Source organism: Leptodactylus fuscus, chromosome 10, assembly GCF_031893055.1.
Source record: "Leptodactylus fuscus isolate aLepFus1 chromosome 10, aLepFus1.hap2, whole genome shotgun sequence".
Classification (NCBI taxonomy): domain Eukaryota; kingdom Metazoa; phylum Chordata; class Amphibia; order Anura; family Leptodactylidae; genus Leptodactylus; species Leptodactylus fuscus.
The window spans coordinates 35293269-35317781 of NC_134274.1; the positions used below are offsets into that span (position 1 = coordinate 35293269).

Genomic DNA, 24513 nt, shown 5'->3' on the forward strand with positions numbered 1-24513 from the left:
TCATGTAATCCCAGACAGACTTGACAATGTTGAGATCAGGGCTTTGTGGGGGCCATATCCTCAGAATGTGTCCTTTGGTATGGGCGCCCGCTGGACTCCTGAACCCCGAATGCATAAATGACATATTGCGTGTGTGATTATACACATATACACAGTATATTATCTGCTCAGCTCCCCCCCACTCTTTAACATGCTACCTACAGATTGGATGGAGGTTTATGGACCACAGAACTTCCTTGTCATAGACTTAAAGGTTTGTCACATACGCCTGGCTATTCGGCCCTCGGCATGCTTACAAGGGGGGTCATTTAGCGATGAACTTACTGTACAATGTAAATAGTCTTACGGAGAACGCCCAATAACTAGATAACTCTCCGACCCCAGACATGAGGGTCACTCTGGAGACACAAATCTTGTGTTTGTGTCTGTTGTTCAGGTTACGGTTTACTTTGGTTTATATTAAGATTTATGAGAATTTCTTTATGGACATTTATTGGACAGCTATGCATTAAACATTTGTTTGGACAAAAACAAACCCTAGTTATATTTTTGTATATTGTTTATTTTAATTTAAGTGAAAAAGTCCTATAGGTGACAGTTCACATTACTTCCAGATTTTTACATCATTGAACTGTTGCCATATGACGGCTCTGTTTTGCTCTCCTATTATACTACAACATATTGTGAGGTTACAACCAATACAAACTTCTTTGAGGGGCTTTGTACGCCCTTATGTTCATTTGATGGAATCTTTGTGGATCTGAAGAAGAGACCTGAACAGTCTTTAAAGCTTGTCTTGTACTATCTTCTATTTCATGTGCCATTAAAAGGGATCATAAGTGCAAGGTAGCCATTTTGTTTCCCTTATAGGGCAGACAGAGGTATCGTATGTACCCATAGACTTCCACATCCACCCTATTACTGATTTGTTCAGGACACATTCTGGCAGTCTGCCCGCTGTAGTAACTGGGATCCAAGTGACATAAAACCAGATTCCGGTAGCCAGGTTTTTTGAGATTGCTCACGTTCCTGATGGCTCGTATATCACATCAAACTAGAAGAGGGAGTAATAAAAAAAGATAGGGGGGTGGGAGTGACACAGCTGTAAAACTATCCAAGGGAAGGCAATGTAGTGACTTGTTAACATTGTATGGGTGCAAGAGTTTATGAGGGTGACCCTGAATCTAGGACTCTGCACCATACACAAGTAAGGGTCAGTGCACACAAAGTTTTTTGGCGTTGATTTTGACGCTGAAGCCACCTCAAAATCAGCCTCCAAAAAAAGCCTACCAATGGGAGGAATAATCTCACCATTCAGGTGTTATGAACAAAACAGGTTCTAAGATAGACAGTACGTTCCAGAAACCAGACACCCCTGCACACTGTGGTAAACAGCGCTAATTTCCCCTGTACCTGCGGCCAGTACATTTGGCCACAGTTGCAGGATAAATACAGCTTCCTGCCCATTCTATAGAGCTGGACTGGGTTCTGTAGGACCAGCAGCTGTAACAGACTCTGATCCGCTGGGGTCAGAGAGGAGCCGCATCATGTGTACACAGCGATCAGGGAAGGCAGGAACAGTAATAAATCGTACCTGCCTTCTCTAGGGGAGCTCCGGCTGTGGAAGCTGCTGAAAACTGCAAGAAAGTACCAATACATCCTTGCAGAACGAGGCAACCACGTCTGGACGTAAATACTCCATGGCCGGTCTGGAAGTGGTTAAAAGGTGTTAAAACGTAAAAAAAAAAAAACTATGTGAGACTGAGGCCCCACGTTACGGAAACGCAGCTTTTTTTTTGCAGATTTTGTTGCGTTTTTTTTTTTTTAGCCAAAGCCAAGGATGGCTGCAAAAGGAAATGGGAAACATCTAGGAAACTTCTTATACGTCTCCCTTCTGCTCAATCCACTCCGGGCTTTGGCTCAGAAAACTGCAGCAAAATCTGCAACAAAAAAGCAGCTTTTCCACGACGTGGGGCATTGGCCTAAATTTGGTATCCCCAGAATTGTACCGACCCATCGAATACAGCTAACGTCATTTTGGCTGCACAAGTGAAACCGTAAGAAAGTCGCTCAGATGCAGTTTTTCCTCCAATTCCACCAAATTCTGATTTTTTTTCCAACTTCCCGGTACATCGTACGGAATTGGTACCATTATGAAGTATAATATGTTCCCCCCAAAATTAAGCCACCCTATGGCTCTGTGAATGGAAAATAAAAACGTTCTGACTAGAGATGAGCGAGTATATTCGATCGAACAACTCCGCCGCATAGCTCCCAATGCAAAAACACTTCCGAGGCATCGAATTTTTACTGCCCCTCCCACCTTCCCTGACGCCGGGAGCTATCTGGCAGAGGTATTCGATCAAATATACTCGCTCATCTCTAGTTCTGACTTTTGGAAAGCAAAGAATCAACAGCGAAAACAGAAAAACATCTGCGTTAGGAAGGGGTTAATAGAATAAATGTTTTACTAGATGGAGGACCCCGACATCCCCCTCCTCACTATCCCCCACACTCACAGCCCGTTGAGGAGGGCCAGCTAGTCTGTCATGAGCTAGACAAAGCCACAGGACTCCGCCCTGGTCATGACGTTATCAAAGGTCCTTTAACCCATTAGGCTGTAGTAAGACTACAACTCCCAGAATCCCTTGTGCAGGCTGTTTCCTGTAGCTATGTGAGCTGCTGCTGAGGTAATATGTCTGCTCTCTGGTTGTTGTTATTCCTTCGGTGCACTGCATATTACATGACGTTGATAATACGGACGCTCTGATGGATCTTTACGTATTCAGAAGTGTCCCCGAAAACTGCTGCAACTCATTCGTCAATGGGGTGTCAGTACTGAGGGTGCTAAGGGATCCCCTGCTGAGGAACTACAAATCCCAGCCAGCTTGTAGATTTATTGCTGCTATTATATATGGCTGGGCCGGTAACTTGTAAAGGTAAGAGTAGGCCGCCGTGTCACAGAGCACGTGATAAGTAATATACCTCCGCTATATAGGGTACCTCCGCTATATAGGGTACCTCCGCTATATAGGATACCTCCGCTATATAGGGTACCTCCACTATATAGGTTACCTCCGCTATATAGGGTACCTCCACTATATAGGTTACCTCCGCTATATAGGGTAGCACTGCCTTGGAACCCCCCTAACGGAAACCTAATCCACTTAAGAAAGTGGTTACTTATGCAATGAGACAGTCAGTGTATTGTATACACTATGTGCACCACAGCGAATTTATGTCATGTAAGACCCACCCCCCTGACATAGTATGTCCCCACATTGTAATGTCCCCCTCCAGTAGCCCCCACATTGTAATGCCCCCCTCCAGTTGTCCCCACATTGTAATGTCCCCTTTCAGTTGTCCCCACATTGTAATGTCCCCCTCCAGTTGTCCTCACATTGTAATGCCCCCCTCCAGTTGCCCCCACATTGTAATGCCCCCCTCCAGTTGCCCCCACATTGTAATGTCCCCACATTGTAATGTCCCCCTCCAGTTGTCCCCACATTGTAATGCCCCCCTCCAGTTGCCCCCACATTGTAATGCCCCCCTCCAGTTGCCCCCACATTGTAATGCCCCCCTCCAGTTGCCCCCACATTGTAATGTCCCCCTCCAGTTGTCCCCACATTGTAATGTCCCCCTCCAGTTGTCCCCACATTGTAATGTCCCCCTCCAGTTGTCCCCACATTGTAATGCCCCCCTCCAGTTGTCCCCACATTATAATGTCAAGTGAACGAGGGACCAAAAGTCTCCCTAAGGCCTCCTTGTGAATGGAGTGCTAGTGTACATATGTGACCTGTGCTCCATTCACAAAGAGACCTTTAGGGGACTTTCGGTTCCTCCCAAGGATAAGCGTCCATAATGGGAAAACTCCTTTAGATTTCTCTTTTGTTTTAGCCATTCTATTTCTTACATTGCAGCATTTTCCCACACCCGTCTAAAACCTTTGCACCGTACAGTACAATGTAGACAGGAAAGTTTATTGGACTAGCCAAGGTTACTGTAATCCCAACCAATAGGATTATGTAATGCAGGTAGAATAAGGGGCTTCTGTTATAATGCATTGCCTGTTTTTATACATCAAGGAACACATAATCCCCCTACCACGACCAGTCTTTGTTGGTTCTGATGGACAAGACCAGGAGTCATGGAGCAATGGAGAGGATACTAAACCTCACCCTGGAGATCATCTATCTACTGATTGGAGAGGTGAGGGGTTCTGGGAATTAAACAGGAATATAGCTAAAGGCATGGGGCGGCAAGATTAATTCATGTAATATCACCATTATATTTACTGCTTGTACAGGAATACACAGTAGTGAAGAAGACATCTGGTGAGAGCACGGCCCCGGCCCTACCCCATGTGCCAGGAGGATGGAGCCAGACCCCAAACTCCATTATAGAGAGCCACTTACTGATACAAGAGAGAAACAACAAGAAGAAGATCCTGGACCTGACCAGCAGGATCATAGATCTGCTGAGTGGAGAGGTGAGCGCTGAAGAGACGTTATATAGTCCTAGCAAGGCCTCGTCTTTCCAGGAGAAGGCCCATAGTTTCGCCTAGCTGCATTCTTAAGGGACTATGTGTAATAAAATGCGGGAGTTTATAAGGATTTCTGATTTTCTGTTCAGCAATGGGAGTATTCTGAAAAATGTAAAGACAAAATTGTGAAGAATCATCAGAAACCCCCATCAATGGGTAAGACAAGAGTTCAGTGTTGTATTACATATAGCCATCGTCTGGGCATTACATATAAGCAATGTGTTCTCTGCAGATGGACCCAGTTATGGAAATACAACAAAAATATGCCCCAGTCCTCAGCATTCATCGGAGGAAAGCCATTGTGCTCCAGAACATTACCAGGTACATCTCATTGCTAGCTATGAAGAATCTACACAAGAAACAAAACTTTTTAAAACTTTTATCTAAGTCATTTAAACCTTCACAATTCCTGTAGGAAAATAAATACAATGGCCTTTAGGCAGTGACATGGCCTTGTCACTAGATTTACCAACTCAAACCTGGCTCAGACAAGGTTCACATCTGCATTGTAGTCTCCATAGGAGACTTCACCTAAAATCAGCATAAAGAAAAGTCCTACACGAAGGACTAATCAGCGGAAACCTGTCGGACTCCTGATGGACCTCACTATAGTCTATAATAATGTCCACCGGTAACTGCTTTTTTAGCATACGGGTCCCCAAGGGGGATTTGAATGATGGAGAGACAACGCTAGTGTGAACCTAGCATCAGCTGAACTGTACTGACGTGCTGAGTGCAGTTCTGCGGAGCCGTGTTCAGGTTGTTAAAAGCAGCCTATATATGGATCAAGTTACACGGCCATGTACAAATATCTTAAATGGTATAGAGAACCTCCAGAAAAACATGTAGAATGAGTTCCCACTGCTCAAAGGCATAACTAGCAAAGACTGGGCCCCATAGCAAACTTTCCTGGCCCCCACAAAGTATAACACACCTCTGATCATTATATATAATAATAGCAGTATTTGTTGGGGCTCACCCAACAAATACTCTTTCCACAGGCCCATGGCCTTACTTACCGCTCCCCACTAATGCTCATGACTTCCTTTGCTTCCCCTTCTTCTCTCCAGTGGGCCCCAGCGATGTGATATGGGACTCACGGGGTGCTCTAGAGAGCAGAAGAGGAATCAGAGATAGCAGTGAGCTGGAGCAGGGATTGGTAAGTAAATGAGACCTGTAACCTGCTGGAAAGAAAAAAAAAAGCAGCAGAGGCCCACCAGGCGCCCCTCCCAAAGTCGCAGGCCCCGTGTAGGCAACTACAGTGGCACTTACACCACTGGGGGCAGCTGATTTTTTTCTTATCTGTATAGGGGCTTTTAAACTTATTGGCAAGCACAAAGCGAGTTTTAGGAACTGTAATATTTTTATTGCTTGTTGGTTATTTAGGTTGAAGACCTTATTGATATTAAAGTTGAGGTGATAGAAGGAGATGAAGAGATGTACGCAATGGGATATCACCAACAAGAGGAAGATTCTCCTGCGTATATCAGCCCAGGTTAGTAATAATCATTAAATGCAGTCTCAGCAGTGTTCAGCAGTCTCCTATGTGACAGTAGAGGGTGATAGGGGCGCTACTACCACCATCCCGCACATTCCTAGCTGACCAGCCATGTTGGAGTGGGGCAGACTAGCCCCACTATGTCTATTTTACCAGCCAAACACTTTGCTATTCAGCGCTGGTAGGAGTACGGCTGGGTCAGTGAGAGGCGACAGAGAGGAGATGTCTGTTTAACGTCACATTAACATCACTTTCCAGTTTTAGGGCTTTTTTTTTTTTTTTTTTTTACTGCATGTGGTTTTTCAGATGTAAAAGCCTTAATGTTTATGCCTCATAACTCCTATTTTTCAATATTTTTGTGTTATTGCCATTTATTTGATAAATTTAGCCAAATAATCTCATTTCACCTGCAGGTTGTAAAGAACAAGAGCTCACCATTGCTAGAGATGTTCCAGAAGATAAACCTACAATCCCAAAGACACAGTCACTGTCTCCTCCTGCTATATCCACACGCCATCCATCTAATCCTATGGAATGGTTTCCTAATAAATGTGATATACCTTATAGAAGTGAAAGAATCTATCCGTGTCCCATTTGTGATAAATCCTTTACACACATCTCAAATCGGATACGACATCAGAAAATTCATTCTGGTCAGAAGCCGTATGCCTGCTCCGAATGTGGCAAATGCTTTACGCGGAGGTCACATCTGACTGAACATCTGAGAATTCACACAGGGGAGAAGCCATTCACATGTTCTGAGTGCGGAAAGTGCTTCAAGCATAAGTCACATCTGGTGATACATCAGAGAACTCACACAGGAGAGAAGCCCTTTCACTGCTCTGACTGTGGGAAACTGTTCACACAGAAATCCAATCTCCTCTACCATCAAAGGATCCATCTAGGTAAGATGTGCGGATCACAAATGACCTGCAGAATATTCCTGCCCGTAAATTGTTATAGGTTTTTAATCCTCACCTCCTAAAGGGGATTTCACCCTCTGCAATGCCTATGTAATGAATTCTACATCTAATTCATTATATAAAGTTACTAATGGAAGAATATCGATAAAAATAATTATTCATTTTGATATCAGAGTCTTCAACCTTTTTACAACTCCAGCCAAAATTGGTCAAAATTCTGACTCCGCAACACTGATTGTAGTCCCCCTACGGAAAAATAGTACAATCCAGGTCCCCACAATTGCTTCCCCCCCACACAATCCCAGTGCTATATTCTGTCTCTGTGTGTCCATGTGGTGCCCATTGGTGAAGTCCCTCCCAAGTTCTTGTATGGTGAGTGCAATCTAGAACAAGATGGACGCCACCTAAGCTTTTGCAAAACTCCTGATTTTTGCAGGGCGTCTTGGTTCGGAGGGTTGGTGAAGGTTTGTAGTGGCCCACCATCTTTTGGAGAGGGTCTCCGATAGATAATAGATCGCATCCGGTGGCCATTTTTGTAAGGCATACTGCACTTCATTATTTGCTTGTAGTTGTGTCCCGAGGCCAGTCTGAAAGGCCATTGACTTGTAGGTGCTAAACCAAGTGTTCATGAGTATTAGTAAAATTCTAAATCTATATTTTGATTGTACCAACAGAAGGAAAGCAATGCAGTGACCCATCAGAGGGACCGCTCATGTTATCTCCAGGTTATAGAGTAGAAGATAAGGACGTCCCAGGACATTGCCCTGATGCCATTATGGTGAATATACATCCAGTCCTCCACACTTCAGATCTGTCACCTGGACCCGCTATAGAAGACTGCCCAAATGTCACCAAAAACCAAACCACTAAAAGTGATAGAACATATCCGTGTCCTATCTGTGGCAAATGTTTTACAGACATATCAAATCGGAGCCGACATCAGAAAATTCACTCTGGCGAAAAGCCATTTTCGTGTTCTGAGTGTGGGAAATGTTTTTCACGCAAATCGCATCTCACCGAGCATCACAGAATCCACACAGGAGAGAAGCCATATTCATGTTCGGAGTGTGGAAAGCGTTTCAAACATAAGTCCCCGCTTGTGATACATCAGAGAACTCACACGGGAGAGAAGCCCTTTTATTGCTCCGACTGCGGGAAGGTTTTTACCCAGAAATCAAATCTTCTTTACCATCAGAGATGTCATTCAGGAGAGAAGCCATTCTTGTGTTCTGAGTCTGGAAAGTGTGTCAAGTACAAGTCGCCTCAGCTAATACAACAGAGAACTCACACAGGAGAGAAGCCAATAAAGAGCTCAGACCGTGGCAAACTCTTCACACACAGAACTAGTCTGATAGGCCATCAGAGAAGTCACAAAAACAAGCCATGTCCATGAGGACGTCAGGCAGATTTGTAAGGGATGGACAAAAAATGCAGAGGTGGTGGTGGGGTGTATGGAATGACATAAAATACAAGTACCTATTGAATCCACTACTGGTGCAGTGATGTCTATTGTCTCCATTGTCTATGATGCTACACCAATGACGGGCTGTCTACAGCTTGAAGGGGTTATCAGGTTTCTGATTGATGGTCTAGCCTTGGGATAGGACATCCATATTAGATCAGCCGGGACCCTCGCAGATCAGCGGTACCAAGGCAGCAGAGGAGAGCTCTACAAATAGTAGTGGTGAGTGTAGTTATGGACGCTGCTTCATAGACTTAAATGGGGCAGTGTTGTTGTACCTATACCCTCCGCCATAGTTTGTACTGCGAGAGAACAGCACAGCTCTCCAGCACGCTGTCTTGATGTCCCGCAGATCTAATATTGATGGCCTTTAATCATAGTAACTGGATAACCATTTTGGTTGAGACCAGTGTTTGGCTTGTGTAGATGACATGTGGGGAGCACTGGTTCAGTCGCACCAGAACAGCGGGGGATTTAACAGTTAAGTAAATTATTTTATACCTTCCTAATCCCTCTTTGTGTGGGTCCTGAAACTGCATTATAAATTAGGTGGCCGAAGGCCATGTCCACTCTGCCGTCATCCAAGTACGTTGTTCTGATCTGTCAGCAGATCAGAGCGATGGACTGAAACACCAACAACATGACTGATGCAGATGGGCACATTTCTCTCTATTCACTGTAATGTTGTAACAAGATGGAAGCTTATAACATACAGTGGATGGGTGCGCCTTCTGCATCCATCACCCTGTTGGTGTTTTAGTTGTTGCTTTGATCCTGTGATGGATCAGAACAATGGACTTTAATGACTTAGTGTGAACAGTCTTAATAAATATGAGAAACCTCCTGTTCCACGGTGCCAACAAAACTAATTAAAATAAAATAAATTATTAAAATGTATAAATATATTATTTATTGTGGATACACAAAGCCGTCCAGCGTTTGCTCACATTCTTATTTTCTCTTCTAGGCTTTTTTCCCCTTTTGTGTTACAACCTCCCCCACAGAATTTGCCCTTGACTATATTCTGACCAGTTGCTCCATTTGGCACGAAAAAGGTTAATGTTCAGAAAGGTGATCAAGACGTTTAATCCGCCTGTGTGTGATGAGGGTGACCTACAGACCCCCAGGCTAAAAGACCCAGCGGTAGATGAGACCACGGTGAACCCTTTAAGTTAAGCCAGTGCTTATGGGGCCCCTAAGGCTCCTGGACCCAGGTGTGATTGCACCTCTGCATCCCCTCAGTTCACGCCCCTGACAGTAGCATTGTGCCCATCCCCACCTTTCTTGTAATGGCAGCAGCATTGTGCCCTTCCCCATTCTGGCAGCCTAAAATTTCTTTCCACCCCACCTCAGGACCCTTGCTCACTGATGGCAACACTAAACCATTCAGACTCCTAGCTGACTACCAGGAGTACAGGAGATGCTGGAGACAGAGGGGGGCGCTCTCCCAAATCCTGCCCTAAATCCTCTCCTGGTTCTACCTTCCAGATTTCGGTTGCAGGATCTGTGCACTAATGTTTATGTTACCATAATGTCACTTCAGGTCCATCAATTCAATGGATGGGTCAGTGTCAGTGAAAAGCGTGGATGACACAGATACCAATCCAATATCATCCGTGCTGATTTTACTGTTCCGTATCCAGTAGACGGTCGTGTGCAGGAGGCCTTACTATGGCTTGCTATGCTGGGATGAAACAATAGGAAAAATAGTAAATCCTCATAGTTTTTTTTTTCACATCATGGTATACATGTTGTAATATATTTATCCTATAGATCCCTGTAATTGCAGCATTAATACATATGTATATTTAGAGTTTATTTTCACTAGGTAAAATATACAATGAAATTTCCGAACAGTGAGGGTTCATTCACACGGAGGAAAATGGTGCGGAATTTGGTGTGGAATTTCAGTGCTGAAAAAAGCACCTCCTATTGACTTCAATGGGTTCCTTTTTCTGCCAGCATTCATTTGGGCCTAATCTAGATCGGAGTGCACTGCACCGGCATCCAGTCGTGGCTACCTGTTTTTTGGACCGGAATCTGAGGCGGCCTCCGCGTCAAATTCCGGTCCAAAATACGCCGAGTGAACCCGGCCTAAGGACTCATGTAGAAGACTTTACAGTGGTGAAGTCCCTGTGGTCGCTCACTATGGAGTCAAAGGCAGTGCATGAACCACCCATTGAAGCAAAGCTCCCTAATGGGGCATAGGATGGGGCATACAAGAGTCACACCTCACTGGGTGTCCTATAATAACTCCTATACAACCTGGACTTTGTATGGAACCCTAGTAGGACTTTACACTCGAGAACGCCTCTAGGCGCCTTAATCCCCCCACCCAGTTGCCTAAGCATGTTATGGATCATTGTTCACAGCAAGTTTTACCTCAATGTCCACCCAAGTTTTGCACTGGCTGGTTCTGTCCATGGTCCAGGCTACTCCAAGATCACCAGCTCCATGAGTGAACCTCGCAGATCCTCTAAGCTGAAGCTGCCACTGGTGCACCCCATGCTATATGACTCCTGCATGGATCTGCTTTGTGCACATATGTAACCTTCCTCCATTTTGTTCTCCCTACTAAGATTCAGATTGCCGATGCAGTTGTGGATTCAAGACATGCTTCTTCGCACATCTGAGATGTGGTTTGTCCCATAGGACCCCCTCAGCTGTGGCTCACTATTTTGAGGCTTGGATACTCACTAAAGAGCCAGAATGGTATTGCCCCTGATGTCAGGGATGGAGAAGTTCAGATGTGCAGCAACCCCCTGGAGTAGCGAACAGATCATTTGCATATGGATTGCAAATCGATCTTCTCGATAGTGAGATTGCACTTTATTACGTTCACTAGGTCACTGTCTACAGTATATACGGTAAGTGGTTTATGTGCCTAGTGCTTTTCACTGTTGTATATTTGGTGCTTGTTCACAATCATTTATATATATATATATATATATATATATATATATATATATATATATCTTGGAAAATGCTGCTTTCTGGAAGGTTCACAATACTTAACAGAGAAGAAAACAAAAAAGAACCATATTTATTAAGAAATGTATATGGGATTTCTGAAAACAGCAGCATAGCCAAAACTTCAGCAAATACAAAGTAGAAGTCTCGTCATTCACATGATAACTACCGTATATTACTGGAAGAAACCATATGTGCTGTGGGTGTAATACAGACATTGTCCGGACACTGTGGTGCATAGCAGAAGTCATGGTAATGTAGTGTATGACGTAACGCGAACATCAGGTTCAGGCTGCACAAACCATAGGCCAGGCTACACATTACAGACAGTTAGGATTTAGGTCTTGTTCACACATTTTAATAACAATGGATGGGTCATTCACATGCACTATCTTTGTCAAAATGGACATAATCAGAGCTGTGTGACCAGATCCATAGACCCTCATGGGTTTCAAAAATGGCTGTCACATGGCCGTTATTCACTGCCATTCGCTTACATGGAGTTGAACAAGCCGACATGGCACGTCTGTTTTGTGAATTAGGGAGCCTTCATACGGAGTATACGCTCCGCTCATTCTGAACGTAAAAGTCATTCAGAATGACGCGTAAAAACCAGCTCCTATTGACTCGAATGGGTGCCGGCATACGAGCGCTACCCATTGAAATGAATGGGAGGCTTTTTTCCCTATTGCTTTCAATGTGATATACGCATATGCCGGCACCCATACAAGTCAATGGGAGCGGGTTTTTACGCGCTCATTCTGAACGAGTTTTACGTTCAGAATGAGCGGAGTGTATACTCCGTGTGAAGGCTCCCTAAGACCATACTCACTAGTGTTTCACTGTAGGAGTAAATACTAAAACATAACTTTTACTAATATTTGTTTAAAATTGGCCTATTTTTTATTGGCCTAATTTTTATTACCTTCCCTATACAGTCATCTACAAAATAACTTTTTCCCATATGTAGCTCTCAGATAGTTTGCTGAGAACCACACAGTTTACCCCTTGATATCTGGGTACTAACAAATGCAGAGAACAGAGACCCAGTTGATCAGGTAGCAATCAACATCTCCCAACAGGTGAATGAAAGCTCTGTGGTCTATATACTACATATGCAAGGCTGGCACAACAGGTCCCAGCCAGACCTTAAATAGTTCCATTCATCACAACGTTTTGCAGTGATGTCCACATATGCTGCTAGGTATTTCTATATTGTGGAGCCTGTATTTAGCATTGCATCCACAGTATACCAGTAATAAGGTCTGGAGCACTTCCTAGCACTGCAGCCTAGCCACAAGCCGTAGTTTCATCTCTCCCTGTGTAGTGTTAGTCAAACTGTCTACCCTACAGCCTCATAGGATCCCAGATACAGCACGGCCCCAGGGTTATTTAGTCTCCAATTTCTCTGCTATACTAAGTTACCAGGTCCTCCCCATTTGCTTTAGAGGTCCCTGTAGGGTAGACAGTTTGACTAACACTACACAGGGAGAGATGAAACTACGGCTTGTGGCTAGGCTGCAGTGCTAGGAAGTGCTCCAGACCTTATTACTGGTATACTGTGGATGCAATGCTAAATACAGGCTCCACAATATAGAAATACCTAGCAGCATATGTGAACATCACTGCAAAACGTTGTAATGAATGGAGCTATTTAAGGTCTGGCTGGGACCTGTTGTGCCACAGCCAGCTTTGCATATGTAGTAAATAGACCACAGAGCTTTCATTCACCTGGTGGGAGATGTTGATTGCTACCTGATCAACTGGGTCTCTGTTCTCTGCATTTGTTAGTACCCAGATATCAAGGGGTAAACTGTGTGGTTTTCAACAAACTATCTGAGAGCTACATATGGGAAAAAGTTATTTTGTAGATGACTGTATAGGGAAGGCAATAAAAATACTAATTGTTGCCTGATAATAGTGAAGTCCTACTGCAATTGTGTTATTTTATTTAGGCCAATTTTAAATAAATATTAGTAAAAGTTATGTTCTAGTATTTACTCCTACAGTGATCTAGTTAAGTACCTTGAGTAAATCACCCGTCAGTGACTCTCTCACTAGTGTTTCAGCACTAACACGAGGGGGGAATTTCTTAAGGCCAGTGATTCCTCTGCCAGTCTTTATTCATGTCCCAGCTCCAACCTCTTCAGGATTCGGCCACATCTTGCAGGTATAACCTGCACCAGTTTTATGGAGTGAGTTCTAGTTAATGCGTTGGGGCCGTGGTGCCCGACCCAGCCTGACTTGGTCCCCCACTTTATTAAAAAAAAAAAAAAGGCAGCAGATTGTAAAATGAAAAAAGTTCTCTGTTTTTTCCTGCCCAACTGGATCTGATTGACAGGTTTCTCCCCGCACACAAACTGGAAGAGACAATCTATCAAGCAGAGCTGGGCAAGGAGAAGAGCATGAGCTCAGAGGCCAGAGGCTACGAGGTTTCCTAACTTCACCTATTCACCTCTATGGGAGTTACAGAAACTGCAAATGACAATGACAAACGTGTAATGCCCTTTTCTCACCAAGAGAATCAAAGTACAGTGAATATGGGATTTAGTGGCTGCCATACAGACTCATCCCCAACAATGTACTTTTAGGACATTACAGTACAAGAATACTTTGCCTACAGCTCCCTCACAGGCGTCACGGTCGCGGCTTCTCTAGGTGAGTCTTTTGGTGTATGGCTAGATACGCCCGTTGCGTGAACCGTTTCCCACACTCTGAACAGGTAAATGGCTTCTCCCCACTGTGGACTCTTCGATGTCTGTTCAGATCTGACTTGTGAGTGAAGCATTTTCTGCACTCCATACAATGGTGGGGTTTGACTCCTGAGTGGATTCTTTGGTGGTCTATAAGATAGGATTTATAGGCAAAGCATTTCCCGCAGTTGGCGCATGGGAATGGCTTCTCCCCTGTGTGAACTCTGCGATGGTTGATGAGAATGGATTTATGTGCAAAGCATTTCCCACAGTCAAAACACAGAAAAGGTTTCTCCCCCGTGTGGACTCTCTTGTGATACACAAGGGCGGATTTCTGGGTAAATCGTTTCCCACACTCGGTACATAAAAATGGCCTCTCACCTGTGTGGACTCTGAAATGCCTGATCAGATCGGCGTTCTGGCTGAATGTTTTGCAGCATTCGGTGCACTGGTAGGTTTTATCGGTTCTTCTCACCGCACTGGGTTTCTCACCGTCTTTTGTATTAGTAGGTTTCTTGTATGTAGTGGTGTCAGATGTGAGATCCGGGCAGTGACGCACCTGGTGCAGAACCGCAGTGATAGGGACGTCTAGTGAGTCTGTTATAATGTCGTGTTCTGATTTACAGTATTGAGGTAACTCTAGACATGTCTCCCATGTATCAATGCTGCTGTAGTGCCCATCCTTATCGATGTAAGTCGGGTTCTCTTCTTCCTTACATATATGATCATTGTTCAAGGAAGTTTCCTCTTCTTGTTTTCTTATCTCAACCTTAATATTAATCAAATCTTCATCCTGTGATACAGTACAACATAAAATAGTACAGTTGTGTATTAAAGGGGTTGTCCAGGATCTTTAAAAAACTGGCACCTGCTAGAAATGAGCTAAAAACAAAAATTCCACTACATCTCAAGCGCCAATGCTCACGTGGGCCTCACTGGTCGTGGTCGTACATGGACATCACCAATGAAGCCAATCAATGACCTCAAGTCTCATGATGAACAAGCTAGAATCATGGCTGAGGCCGCAGTAGATGTGTAAGGCTTGTACTTACCAGTGCTATCATGTTTGAGAAGATTGACATCCGCTATAACATAATCTGGGGGGGGGGGGGGTAGTGGAGATGAGGTCTGTTCCCATGACAGATAAGAGCCTATGGACGGCTCCTTGGCTTGTCATTAGTATCATTCTATTACAGGCTGCCATAGACAATACACTGCAATGTACAATATACTGCAATACTAGAATCAGGCTGCCATAGACAATACACTGCAATATACAATATACTGCAATACTAGAATCAGGCTGCCATAGACAATATACTGCAATGTACAATATACTGCAATGTATTAGCATTGAAGTATATTCTGCTAATAAACAAATCAGTTGAAAAAAATATAGAAAATAATACAATAAAAAATGTCAAATCTCCCCTTTTTCATCAGAAATAAAATGAATAAAGTGAAGCACATACACATTAGGTATCCCCGTGTCCAAAAACGCTCCAAACTACAAAAATATCAAAATATTTTTCTCATATAACAAAATCTCCAAAATGATATCAATATGGCTGCGGCAGGAGAGGGTTATAGTTGGCACAACCCCATTTAGGTTAGATAGAACCAATATATCACCTTAGAATATGAAGAAACCTCCGTGTCAGGCTGTTGTGGTCGGACATTACAAATATCCTCTGGGCAAATCCTGGAACACAAAGGACTAGGACATCTCTCTGCTGGGAATTTTTCATTGGATCCATCTGAAATACACACAGTGATAAATCGAGTATTATGGGTATATCTGTGTGATCCACAACAGTCAATGAGATTCTCTTCTTACCTAGTGCAGTGAGGGGCTGCTGATCTTCCATCATGACGTTCTTGTACAGATCCTTGTGTCCTTCTATATACTCCCACTCCTTACTGGTGAAATGGACGGCGACATCCTGACACCTTATAGAAACCTGACAAGACAATGATACAGTCATTATTCCTTGTGTTACTGTATAATGTCCCAGTATTCCCAGCAGTGTCACCTCTCCAGTCAGCAGCTCAATGATCTTATGGGTGAGGTCCAGGATCTTCTGCTCATTGTCCCTGATGAGTCTCCGAGTCCCGCTCCATCCTTGTAAGACACATGGAGGTTTGTGTTCACTAGATGTCTTTGTTACAGCGGTGTAATCCTGAGTATCGAGATTGAATATATTAGATATCCCATCTTATCGGCCATACAAGTGATGAGATTTCGTAGACTCCCTCACCTCTCCAGTCAGCACATAGATGATCTCTAGTGTGATCTCTAATATCTTCTTTGTTACATCCCATCCATCTTTTTCCATTATAGCTGGTTGGGTCCTGTCTTGGCGGTAACAGTGAAGTGCGCTGTGACCTCTGCAGCCAATAATAAATGATAGGAGCACCAATAAGTACATGATAATCTATAGTTACATAATATATCATACATGTAATTAATGTAAAAGAAGATGATCAGTAATAATATAATGGAAGCCATAGGCCTATGACCAGCCCTGCACTGAGGCCTCTATGTTCTTGGCAGCTACTCCTAGATGTCTGGAAATGGGCCGTCAAGATGGCTTCTGGTTAAGGCCTGGTTCACATCCGTGTTCGGGTTTCCATTTGGGAAGTCCACTTGGGGACCCCTGAACAGAAACCTATCCACATAAAAAAGCAGTTACATAAAGAAACCTGCGGACTCCATAGACTATAATGGGGTCCGTGTGGTTTCCGCACGAAAAATGCAGAGAGGAAAGTGCTGCTGATCCATGGGGAAGGGGTTGTCGGACCGTCCCCTTCCCTATGATCAGATATCTATAGCCTTTGTCATAAAAAAAAAAAAAAAAATATGGAGAAACCCTTTAAGTCTGGTGTGCTTGGGATAGCTCCCATAAGAGACAGTTTATAGATCTTTTCCTTCAGCTGTTTATTCAGTGCTGGAGATGGCCAATGTACAGGGCTTGTCTATCAATGGCAGCACCATTGAAATGAATGGGGTGATGGGTGCGCCATGCTGACCCTCATTCCTGAGTAGTACCCCTGGGGAGCAGCTTATACCAATCCTGTAGGCGGTGGTACCAATGTTATCATGTCCCCGATCGCCACGTATAGGGGCGAGCACTTATAGACAGTCTGTCCATATAACAGGACAGGCAGTCTATATGGGCACTGCTATAGGGTCTGATAACATGACGTCCATTATTACATGAATGAATTATAACAACAACCTCAATGCAATGTGAAGAATGAGAATAATCATATTACTAATATAGGAGATTACTTCTGTCAGGAGATGCGAGGTCCTGTCATACACAATGTCAGTAAGAAGCAGGGCTGACTGGGATTTGTAGTCATGTAGAGCCCTCAGGGAATTCTGGGACTTGTAGTGCTGAGATGTCGGGACACTTCTCCACTCCGTAGTCCGATAGTGATAGCATTGACTCCTCAGCAGGACTACAGAAACATGGCGGCCGTAGTGCTGCAGGGATACTCACGCCCTTCTCGCTCTAGTGACTGGACACTTTCTCCTATGACGTCCCTTTTTTAAGGGTTTCCAATCATCTGCGCTGTTCTCTTGCATTGTCCAATCACCTACGAGGGGCGTGGCCATTCCATCCCTCCCAGTGACCTCAGGTGCACCAGCCGTTTCCGGGACGGTCAGTGAAGGACCAGTGACTTCCGGTTGCCTGGGGGACAGGGAAAGTGTTTTCAGGTGAGGACTCGTATGTGCCCTCAGCCATAGGACTGGTCGGTTATAGGTGCCCAGAGAGTATAGGGGCTTGTGGGCGGAGCTATAGCCCCGGTCCTGTCACTTATATAGGGCACTGCTTAAAGGGGCAGCACTAAATATTACAGTGATACAAGAATGTTACACAATCCATGGCAAGAACCCCAAATGCATCGTCCCCTCTTATTATGGCATCCCATCACTCATGATCTTCCTACCTCACATCAGTCTTCCCTTACTACACCGTCCTTTAAAGGGGTTTCTGGCTAAAAAAATATTGATGATCTATCCTAAGGACAAGGATCAGTATCAGATCTGTGGGGTTTGACACCCGGCACCCCCATCAATCAATTGTTCTCAGCTGCTGATACACAGAGAATGGAGCAGGTAGCAGACAGCGCTGCTCTCTGTGTAATGGTCAGATCCAGGTACTGCATTCATTATAATAGGAGCTAAGCTGCAGTGATTTGGTTCTGCCACTACATAGGGAACAGAGCCGTCAGATCTATACTTAGGATAAGTTATCAATATTTTAATCCCAGAAAACCCCTTTAATCCATTTCCTTTCAAACATCAGACCTCTAGGTCTTAATCCTTTTTGTGATCCCCATTAACCCTTCCTTAAAGCTCAGATTATAGAAATCTTAAATGTGCATTATTTTACCTGCTATAGTCTTGCTGCTTTTGTCTCCCACCAGTCAATATGTATGGAGGATCCTCACCTACTGATACATAAGAGTAAGAATGAGCAGAAGATCCTGGACCACAAGATCATTGAGCTGCTGACTGGAGAGGTGAGCACTGCCGGGACATTATACAGGAACACAAGGGATGATGTGTCTGGTGATGACTGTACCATTGTGTTGTCAGGTTCCTATAAGATGTCAGGATGTCTCCATCTATTTCTCCATGGAGGAGTGGGAGTACATAGGAGGACAAATTAGAAGAATCTAGAAGGAAGCCATGATGGAAGAAGATTACCAGCTCCTCTCATCTCCCGGTAAGATGAGACTTTCATTGATTGTTATGCAATAATACCTGTACAAGCAATTATACTTAGACGTATACTTTGATATACTGTGTGTGTGTCTCCTGCCGTAGATGGATCCACCAGTAGTGGTAACTCTACACCAGAGAGAAGTCTCAGCCCTGAGGATTATAAGGTAAAAATAAAATATGCAACACGTGACATCGCCGATATTCCCATCTACAATAAAGCTTCAGCGTTGACCCCTAATGTACATATAAGGCTCCTTTCACACCTGAGCTCGTTCCCCAGTTTTTTCATTCTGCCAAATTTCTGTCTTCAGCAGCGGTGAAGACCTTTAATATGGCCGCCAGAATACTAATAGCTGCATGACAATACCATGTTAGTAAAATATTTACCAGTGTCAATGTGCCCAATAATATCTCTAGCAAAGAGTCCTCATTACCATTGCCACCGAGATGCCCAAATAACGCCACCATCAGTATAGCGCCTTCTATTGACTGCAGTGAGGAAGACGTCCGTCCCTATTAGCTAGAACAGTAAGTTCTTTTCCGTGTCCAGAGAATGAACCAGAGCTTTATTTAGTCTGTTTAGCAATGTTAAGATGAGAGGAAAGTATCCAGGCCGTCTAATAGATCTGAGACGAGAAGTGCGGCGCGTTAGGGGAGAATATTCAGCTTGCACAATTTTTTTCCCGTTTTTTCAGGATTCAAGCCTAGTAATTGTTAAAATGGAAGAGTCAGAGGATGAAGACGATAAATATGAGATGGATGATCAATTCTGTAAGGAAGAAGAGACACCTATAGATATTGACACATGTGAGTAATAACATTCTTCACTAAGCCTTCATTTTAACCCCTTCCTCTGGTAGTACAGTGTAATACCTGGTGTGGCCAGTGGCGGAGTCAGGAGCCAGCAGCACCCTTTAGTGGGACGCTCTGACCAATGAACGTGGCCCAGGTGAGCTTAGTAGTGGATGCCTCTGATGTCACGTGGCACCGAATCTCATATAGAGTAGAACTGATGCCACGTATTGATATATCATCACCAGTAGTTTTACTCCACGGTGCAGAGATGACTTTGGATAGCTAAGAAGGTAAGGAAGGGGGTTCTTGCTCTCAGGATGCTGCTATTGTGAGGACATTTTGCTTAATACACGCTTTCTAGTTATTGAAGCTCTCACAGGGTAAGCAATTTGACAGAAGTTGCGCTGATGTGTCCGACTAACGTAGTCGACAGGAGTTTACTGTAGTGCCCAAGATTAGAAAAACATGGCTACTTTCTTCCAAAAACAGCACCAGGTCTGTTTGCAAATATGAGTAACTAAAGAGTTTATCTAAAGAGGTGGCGGTTTTCTCTCGATGGTGACGTCTGTTGTGTCTTCATCAGTTGCTAATGGATATGACTATGAATGCAAGAACTTTCTATGGTCTAGCACTTCCGTCCAGCCATGATGTCCTTATTGTGGTCAGGTTATCTTCTCATACATGTCATACTGGGACCCTGGTGACTGTACTGTGGCCCTGGTGACTGTGCTGTGGCCCCGGTGACTGTGCTGTGGCCCTGGCAACTGTAAATTACATTTACAAGTATCCATTTTATTCCTAGTAGATGGACGAGACGTTGGGAATATCCCAGAAGAAAGCAACAGCGGTCCCGAAGAATGTAAAATGGAAGATTATAACATCGTACAGATTAGCCTGGACAATGATCTGGTGGATCCCTCATCTGATCTCCCTAAGAATGTGGAACCTTTTACCAACATGTCAGACTTTGCTGAGCAGGACGGCTCTTACCGAGTACGTAAAGTATTTCCCTGCCCTGAATGTGGGAAATGTTTTGCTCATAATTCTAATCTTATTACACACCAGAGAACTCACACAGGGGAGAAGCCATTCCCATGTTCGGAGTGTGGGAAGTGTTTTAAACAAAAATCAGATCTCGTTCGCCACGAGAGAATACACACTGGACAGAAGCCCTTCCCGTGTTCTCACTGCGGCAAGTGTTTCACGCAGAAGTCAGACCTCATAAAACACGAGATCAATCACACGGGGCAGAAGCCCTTCCCATGTTCTGAGTGTGGGAAAAGCTTTACACGGAAGTCTGTACTGCTGCGACACCAGAGGATCCATACCGTGGAGACGCCATTTCTGTGCTCGGAGTGCGGGAAGTATTTTGTACAGAAGTCTGATCTCGTCTACCACTTGAGAATCCATATGGGCGAGAAGCCCTTCTCATGCGCTGACTGTAGCAAGAGTTTCACTCAGAAGTCGGATCTTGTTATACATCAGAGAATTCACACAGGGGAGAAGCCATTTTCGTGTTCTGACTGCGGAAAGTGTTTCACCCATAAGACAATGCTTATCAATCATCAGAAAATTCACACGGGCGAGAAACCTTTTCCCTGCTCAGAGTGTGGGAAGTGTTTTGTACAGAAGGCAAACCTTGTCTATCATCAGAGAATCCACACAGGAGAGAAGCCCTTTCCTTGTACCGAATGTGGCCGCTGTTTTACACAAAAGTCTGACCTTGTTCGACATCAGAGAATTCATAGAGAACAGACGTCACTGACTCATTCTGATGTATGAGAAGGATATTGCACTACCCTTTGCAGAAGCCGATGTTCCTCAAGCCTACAAACCTGAGACTGACTTACCCGGCATCGCTCCTATAGACTCAATGTCATGTAGACATAGGTTATTCTGATATTAGATTGTGGAGTCTGTCTCATGCCACATGTGTCCTAAATGACCACCCATGTAAATCCATCTCTCCATTGAAAGTAAGTTCTTGACAATCTCTGAGGCTCCTAATGTTCCATCTGCAACCATGTCAAGAAGACCTTTAGGCCGAGGCCACACATTGCTGCAGATTTTGCTGCCGTTTTTTGAGCCAAAGTCAGGAGAGGAGTGTGCAGAAGGGAAAAGTATAAGAACAAAAAAAAAATCAGCTTTTCCATGATGTGTGTTCTCAGCTTTAAGAGATATTCAAGACTGAAGCGAGTGACCTATATTTCAGATCAGGTTATACATTTGAGAGCAGTGGGGGCTGTTCCCTGCACAGTATACAGAGCCAGGAGATGGCGGCTCCATACACTGCGTAGTAACCCCACTATGTTATTGCAGCTATGGCTGTTCTGCGTGGAGTTGTCAGCTTCCAGCTCTGTACACTGCCGATCATTGGGGGTCCCACCAATCTCAGATGAATGACCTAAGGATGGGCCAGGGATAACCTCTGTAGTTAGATTACAAGAGAGTGAACAACATTTTATTTATTACAGTTTTTGTAGCTAATACAATAGGTGTTAATGAATTGCTTTGCACAAATAGTGGTGATGATTAAAGGTAAGTCAGACCAGCTGAATATGTCACCGTCACTGTGTCAGACCGGCTGAATATGTCACCGTCACTGTGTCAGACCGGCTGAATACGTCACTGTGTCAGACCGGCTGAATACGTCACTGTGTCAGACCGGCTGAATACGTCACCGTCACTGTGTCAGACCAACTGAATACGTCACCGTCACTGTGTCAGACCGGCTGAATATGTCACCGTCACTGTGTCAGACCGGCTGAATACGTCACCGTCACTGTGTCAGACCGGCTGAATACGTCACTGTGTCAGACCGGCTGAATACGTCACCGTCACTTTGTCGGACCAGTGGAGATAGAACATTTTCTAATATATCTTATTGGAGAAAAATCTTCTCCCCTGCCCAGCTTCTTTCCTTGTCTTCTCCTTTCTTTAAAATTGAGAATCAGACCGACATCTCTCAGGGCTGGTGGCACAAATACAATGGTAGGGATAAGCTTCAATATCAGTTTATACAGAATTTTGGAGTCTGGGCTGGTTCTGGAGTCCTGAAGACTATTTTTGGTCCCAGGGGGTCCCGTTGAGATGTTTTCTAGGAGCCCCGCCCTGAATGTGACATATATGTACTGTGTAGCCATGGCCAGCATCAGCATGTGAGCCTGCCATTGCTCAGTGTCTGGATGAATTACATGTCACCTCACATCATTGCTCCTCAACAATTTAGTGTTCTTATTTTTATAATCCGTCCCCCCTTCAGAAGATGTGACCCCTAGAAGAATATATGTAAAACTTCAGGCAGAGTGTGTGTGGGAATGTGAGTGGGAGCCCCAGCATCAGCCGTAGTGTGCCCAAACCCCCCGGAATCCTCATCACTATACAGAAATCATTAGTCTATATATTAATATAGAGATCAGTATATAGGGAGCAACGGCACAGCAGGACACAAATTAAAGTGGGGCAAAACAGATCCAGGCAGACGGGGGCTTTATTAAGGGGGACATTATAATGTTTGAGGCCCATACGGGGGCATGTTACTGCATTAGGACCACTGTACTGTACAAGGGGTGAGAGTGGGAGGAACCAAAGTGGGCACTAACAGGAGGCGGGGCTTACAACATGTAAATGTGCGGAGTTTTGCGTGCATTGTCCCTCTCACTCCTCTGAAGGTCGGGGGTAAAAGTTTGGGAGAAAGAACTTAAATGGCTTGTGCAGACTCTGACCTAAACCCCATTAAACACCTGTGGGATGAATTGGAAAGCCAAAGCTACAAATCCAGCGTCATTGCCAGACCGGACAAATGCTCCGCCATGTTTTTTTTCGCATGGTATTGATCATCTCTATGGCTGCAGTTCCATTCACTTGACCACCCTATAGCGGCCTGGCCGACATGTTTTCCTGGCTCACCAGGTCATGGGGACTGTTAGGCCTGTAAATGTGGGAGTAGATCAGCCCAGCCCATCCACTAGAATCTTCTGGCACCCCAAAATTGTTAGAACAGCCAATCTGTGCAGGGTGTCGGGTCCCCACATCACATGTTGATGGTTTATTCTGTGAATTGGTCATCAGTATGAAAATTACATTTGTGTCCTAAAATGTGTTTAACCCCTTCCTGACATCCGCCATAATAATACGGTGTATGTCAGGTATTTTGGGTAGGATCGTCATCAAAGGGGCTAACAAATCAGGTGTCCTTTAGGGTGCCAGAATGGAAATGTCTGCCAGTCAGGAACTGGTGTAGATATCTGGCATGAACTGTTTGTTGGATGTGACAGATCTTCAGGTGCGATATATGTAATAGTGTCCTCGGGTGGTCAATATGGGAACTGCTGCAGACATCCAGTACTAACTGACTTGTGCTTTCAGATTATGAACCCGACCTGGAAGGAAAATGGCTGGAGCCAATCTGTATATTACTTCAAGGTAAGGGGGTAAATACAGTCCCAGGATCCTCCTGTCCATATACATGGCAGTATGTGACTGTTTATAGTGGACCTTCCTGCTGATCAGGACCAAGTGCAGTTCATGGTGTGGCCAACAGAAGGCGCTATGAGACTACATTTACATTCTGCCGCTAAAGCCTCAGAAGCCGAGCGAGATGCTAAATGTTGTATATTCAGATGTCCTGAAACTCCCCCTCATATCTAGGACATGGCCTCACATGTACAGAGCGAGACAGTGACAGCCGATGCCTCCATAACAATACAAGGCGCAGAGATCACATGGCAGGCTTCCATGTACATCAGGCAATCTAGAGGGATAGCTGGAAACTGGCCTACAGCTATTGGAGGTGTGTAAGATAATCCCATACATAAGATATGTTCTTCCTTCAGCCTCCTTACATCAGCAGCCATTGTTACACCTCTGCCTCAGCTCTTCTGTCACTTTT

The 24513-nt window shown here is 44.4% G+C and overlaps 1 protein-coding gene across 1 annotated transcript; it reads left to right on the forward strand.

The window, feature by feature from the left end:
* The first annotated feature begins 2697 nt into the window (after positions 1 to 2697).
* LOC142219179 (uncharacterized) lies at positions 2698 to 23417 on the forward strand. The gene is made up of 14 exons (XM_075288130.1): positions 2698 to 2939; positions 4086 to 4209; positions 4307 to 4489; positions 4633 to 4699; positions 4776 to 4864; positions 5930 to 6038; positions 6455 to 6946; positions 7639 to 8354; positions 13458 to 13566; positions 18456 to 18622; positions 18786 to 18828; positions 18930 to 18991; positions 19523 to 19634; positions 20425 to 23417. The coding sequence occupies exons 2-14, from the start codon at positions 4129 to 4131 to the stop codon at positions 21402 to 21404; spliced, it is 3210 nt and encodes a 1069-aa protein (XP_075144231.1). The 5' UTR covers positions 2698 to 2939; positions 4086 to 4128; the 3' UTR covers positions 21405 to 23417.
* Positions 23418 to 24513: the final 1096 nt, after the last annotated feature.